This window comes from Chaetura pelagica, unplaced genomic scaffold (genome assembly GCF_000747805.2).
Source record: "Chaetura pelagica isolate M959 unplaced genomic scaffold, ChaPel_1.0 scaffold159, whole genome shotgun sequence".
In the NCBI taxonomy this organism is placed as follows: domain Eukaryota; kingdom Metazoa; phylum Chordata; class Aves; order Apodiformes; family Apodidae; genus Chaetura; species Chaetura pelagica.
The window spans coordinates 2,889,023-2,894,272 of NW_009954555.1; the positions used below are offsets into that span (position 1 = coordinate 2,889,023).

The 5,250-nt window shown below is 53.7% G+C and overlaps 1 protein-coding gene across 1 annotated transcript in view; it reads left to right on the forward strand.

Moving 5' to 3' along the window:
• PLEKHN1 (pleckstrin homology domain containing, family N member 1) overlaps positions 1-5,250 on the forward strand; it is a 19,949-nt gene that overhangs the window by 9,585 nt on the left and 5,114 nt on the right. The window contains exons 6-8 of the mRNA XM_010005257.1: positions 1,185-1,306; positions 2,051-2,200; positions 2,568-2,648. Coding sequence (XP_010003559.1) covers positions 1,185-1,306; positions 2,051-2,200; positions 2,568-2,648 — 353 coding nt within the window. The remainder of the gene's footprint in view (positions 1-1,184; positions 1,307-2,050; positions 2,201-2,567; positions 2,649-5,250) is intronic.

A 5,250-nucleotide genomic window follows, 5' to 3' on the forward strand; every position in this document is an offset into this window, starting at 1 on the left:
TGTATAAGGGCACAGATGCCCAGGGAAGTATTTAGAGCTACCAAAACATCTAGATTAGCATCTTTGTGCCCTCCCAGCAGCTCCAGCAAGTAGGGAATCATTTTATCTCCATTGCAAAGGCAGGGAAACTAAGGCAAGAGGAGACAAGATGGTACCCAGACACTGGGATGCCCAGTCATGCTTAGCACCTCATTACTGTACTGGGCCTGAATGGAGTGACTTATGGCAAGTCACTCAGGGAGTCTCTGCCCCAGCTTCCCTACCTCTGCTTTGTCTGTATTGGTGCATTTCCTAACAGCCAGAGGTGTTTCAGTGTCTTAACTAACGATTGCTCATAAATAATGCACAAAATACAGGATGAAGGATTCCACAGAAGGGCAAAGTACCAGGCTTATCCCAGGTACTTCCTTATCTGAACACTTCTAAGTCCCGCAAAGCCAGAATCTTCCTGAGTGTGCACCAAGTGTAGTTTAACATGAGGTCACCAGTAAATTATTAATCATAACATACATTCTGCAGCCTGCCAGAAATTATTATTAACATCACGAGGTTATGTCTGTAGTGAGTAGCAGAGGGTGTGTGAGACTATTTTGCTCGTGCTACTAAGGGTAAGATAACTCAAAACAAAAATCAACAAGATATGGGGCTGTTCCTCCCTTCAAGAGTATGTCTGAGAGCTGCTGCAGCGTGGCTGGCACGGATTTTGGTGAAGCAATAAATAAACAGTGTCAGAAGGCTCCCCATGTTCTACATTTGGAGTGCCAAAGTGGAAGTAAGAACTAGCACGAAACTGGCATTGAGTTGGGCTGTCTGCAGCAGGGATAGTCTCAGAGATGCTTTTCACAAACAACAAAGAGGGACTTCAAAAAACTGCAATTTGTTGATTTCAAAGCTTGATGTTTGTGCTGTCTTTGATGTTTGTTCTCGGCCCGAAGAAGTGGCTGGTGGTCAGAGCTACCTGTGGCTGCCTGGGCAGGCAGTGGGAAGGTGCTGGCTGGAGCAGGCAACCTGGGGTGAGGCCACATGCTCCAGGCAGTGGCAGGGAGGAGGGAAGATGATGACAACAGAGCCGGCAGCCCAGGGTGTGATGTGCCCAGGAGAACAGCTCTGGCCAGCTGATTACTCCTTGGTGCTGCAATGGGTGGCCTTATCTGCTCGACTCATCTTGTGTCTTGCATATCCAGGTCCTCAACTGAATCCCCTTATTGTGTTCTGCCCTACTGAGTCAGAGCTGAAGCAGTGGCTTTATCACCTGGAGAAACAGATCCAGCTCAATAGAAGCCTTGGCTTGTCCTTCCTCTCTCAGGTTAGTGTCTTGGGACAGGGAAGGGGGATGTTTCTCATGCTGACCTCCTCTGCCCATGGAGGAACTGTGCATTTATGTTCAGATGCCCCTAAGGGCTCAGGTCTGTGCAGCTAGCCCCTGAGCAAATGTGGGATTTCAGTTTGAGTGTGGGATTTCAGTCTGAATGGGAACCCCAAAGGTGCTCTGTACTGCTGAGACCTGACAGCAGCTTGCTGTGTTTCTGCTCTGTGTGTGTCTGCCCCTGCAGCTTCTCATTTTGGAGCATGCCTTTTGTGCAGTTTCCTGCCAGGGAAAGGTGCAAACAGAAATGCTTTGCAAGGTTGTGTGTGCTTGAAAGGGACACCAACAACCCAGCCTCTGAGGGGGCAAGAGTTTTGTGTTTGCTTCAGAGCAATTGTCACACAGTTGGCTGCTTGTGCAATTATCCAGTTTACAAAACACTTGAAGGAGGAGACTGGGACTGGGGCCTGGAAAACAGGACCAGATTCAAGAGACCTGTCTTCTCTTGCAGACTCTGTGGGGTGTTTTAGTTTCTTCCCTGTCTCCATCTCCCCACTTGTAAAACAGAGAAATTCCACTTTGAAAGCCAATGTGCAGATGATACTAGGTACCAAGTGTGATTATTCAGTCCTGGATGGGAAACTGGCTCCTGCAGAGATTTATGAAGTGTTCTGAGATGGTCCAGCTAAACTCTTAGGGGAGGACATGCCTTGCCCTGCATCTTCATTCTGCTCCTGTCCCTAGAATGACTGGAAGCAGAGCTCCATGGGGAAGGAGGAGCTGCGTTGGTCTGTGCAGAACATGCCTGTCCAGGAGTGGAGAGGGACCCAGCGGGAATCCTTGGGTGATGTCCTCTGTGTTTCCAAAGTGAAGCTTCAGCATCTGCCTTTCCAGGTAGGACACATCTCCAGGGAGCAGCCTCCTGGCAGCATGGCTCAGAAAAGGCAATGAATGGAGTGCAGAATCCTTCCTATCTGCTACCACCAATCCAACAGGGCCCTGAAGAGCCCTTTTACCTACATCCCAGTACATGGAAGCAGCTCCTGTGGCCCAGCAGTGGTCCTGGGGGACGTTCATAAGTGCTTGCAGGACAGGGCTGGCAGCTGGAGCTGTTGGGAATGGCCAGTGGAACCTGGTTGCAGGGAAGCAGCTTGGCTGTTTGCAGAGCCCTTGCCTCAGGCTGCTGCCAGAGAGACCAAGCAAAGAGCTCTCCAGATCCCAGCCCTTCCACAAGGAACCCTCTTCTTCTTTCCTTCCCAAGGAGCAGCATGACCGGCTGTTGGTGCTTTACCCATCCACGCTGGTGATAGTCTCTGAGGAAGGCAACAGCCTCTGCTTTAAGGTGAGTGGATTTTGGGGCACCTTCCTGCTCTCTCCCACCCATCCACAGTGGCTACTTTGGCACCTCTTTGGCTCGTTGCTCCCCTCCACCTGCATCCCTTCATGCTCCTCATGTTGGCAAGGGCTTTCCCTCCGTGCTGCTCCCTTGCCAGCTGGCAGGTGAGTAGGCAGAGGGATGTTGCAAGCTATCTTCCCATGAGAAACACCTTGCCCTCCTACAAAAAAAAAACCCCGAGGTGGGGAAAGGAGCCAGCTGCCAAGGAATCTGAGTCTCTGGGAGGAGGGAGCCCGGCATGGCTCTGTGTGGTTGTGCTGGCAGGGAGCCTGGCTCGCTTGCTTGAGTCAGGAGCTGGAACAGCTCCAGAGAGTCCCTCTGCAGCTTCCCAGGCCCTGCCTGGTGGGACCACTTGAAATTTCAGCAGGTAGCATCCAGGCAGCACATCTGGTGCTGGTGGGTAAGGACAAAGGCAGTTTGTTGGCTGGGGGACAGAGAGGAGGGACCTTTGCCTGCTCGTTCCCTCTGCAGAACAAGGGCCCGGAGAAATGTCTGGGCACACTAGTGGAAAGGCCAACAAGGATGTGGAGGCCTGAGTGCCCCAGGGGCTGTGAGACCAGCTGCTCTAGCCCACTGGTGTGTCTTTGCTTGTAGGAACCACGCTGGGAGCCTCAGCACTGCCAGGCAGAGGCACTGTGGGCTCTGGGAGCTGTGTCTGCATTGCCTGCTGGCTGAACAGCCCTTAAGCCTGATTGCTGACATCGCTGCAGTGGCTGTTCAGCAGCCCTGGGCTTTCTGGCCCTGTTTTCTGTGCCAAAAAGTGCACTGAACTGTCTGTGAACCTGCAGGTGCAGCACGGCTGGCACATGAGGGAGCAGAGCTGAGCATCCTTAGTCACTGAGAGAGGGGCTGGAGACAAGGAAACCCTGCAGACACTGAGGGCTTGTGTGTCCTCATGGGGTCCTTCTGTCTTCACCTGATTTCACCATGTCCCCCACAGGCCCTCGGCCATGCAGGTCGCTTTTAATTCAAGGGCCACCCCTGGGAAGACCTCCACAGATCATGCCCCTGGCTGTGCCTCCAAGGAGCAGAGTGTGAGGAAGGCCACACGCCAGTCAGAGCTCTCCTCTGTGCAGAGGGTGTTTTCCAGCAGCTGGTGGCTTGTGTGACACACCTCAGTCAGAGCTTGTTTTCGGGAACATGTTGTTTGCAGCTCCTGGGAATGGGGCACCACGTAAGGGGGCCTTGGGCTGGGCTCTCAGATTAACTCATCTCTTTTGAAACCTTAAACCAGATTTGTCTGCCTTGTCCTTGCAATGTTCCCTTCCCACGGTGCAGGAGCGTGGGTCCCCAGGCGTCTCACACTGGGGTAATGGCAGGGCTCTCTGCAGCCGGGAGGTGATTCACCAGCCTGTGACACCGCAGTGGGAACCTGATTTTCCACAGGCATGTCAGGGCACAGGAGCCTTCTCCTGGGGCTTCTGCAAATTAACTTCCTTTCCTTCCCTGCCAGCAGATGCTGAGCCTTACAGTTTGTGTGTGAAGGAATAGCCTGCTCCTTTTTGTTCTTCTGTTTCATACAAACCACAGGAGAGGCCGTTGCCAAGTTTGTGTGTGGGACAGGGAAGGCAGGGGCTGAGCCTGCCCTGATGGGGCTCTCCCAAAACTGGTGGGAAACAGCCCTGGGCAGGGTGTAAATCAGCAAGGGGGAAGATGCTGGGGAGAGTGGGTTCACACCGTGCCTGGGGGGGGCTGGAGGGGCTCTCTGCAGCCAGCCTGTGTTATCTGTGGGATGCTGCTGTGCTTCCCTAGGTGGGCCTCCAGCCCCCGTGTGTTTCAGCCCCGTCCCATGGACTGGGAGCTGTTGCCTTAGGGAGGACTGGGAGCCTGGAGGAGCCCCGTGCAGTGGTCCTTGAGAGCACGAGGGATGTTTGAATGTGCCAGAGAGCTGAGAAGTGAGACGAGCAGGCGGCCCCAGCCTCCTCCATGTGCAGCTTTGCAGCAACTTCAGCACCAGCTGAAGTGTCAAAGTCCCTGCCTCACAGCACGAGCCTTGCATGAGCTTTCCCTCCCAAGGTCAGCCTCCCTGTACTGCTCATAAATCACTCTGGGTGCTGGAGAAACACCACAGCAGGCTGCGTGTGCCCACAGGCTATAGCAGAGAGGCAGCTGGCCAGCACAAACCACCGACACGCGGCCCAGCTCCACGCTTCCCTTGTGGAAAAGCTCTCACGTCAGCCACACTCCCCGGAGCCTGTGCAGCTGGGGCAGCTTTGCAGCGAGGGTGTGATGAGGACTTTCTGCTAGACACCTTATTTTGCAGCCCATAAACTTAGGCAAATGAGTTGCACTTAAAGAGAGGACCTTTGGCTAAATGCCAGGGCTTTGCTCCTGCTTTCTGTGCTTCCTCTGCTGTTGGGCTTGGGGGAGAGTGGCATGAAGTGGGAACTTCAATTCCTGAGCTCTTCCCAGACCCCGTGTTTGCCACCCCAGCCAGGAGCTGTTCCCAGGGCTAGCTGGTGCTCTATACCCACAGTTAGTGTGACATCCAGGAGAGGTGAACAGGATTAAGGAAGCAAGAAACAATGTGTCACTTGTTTTCCCCCTG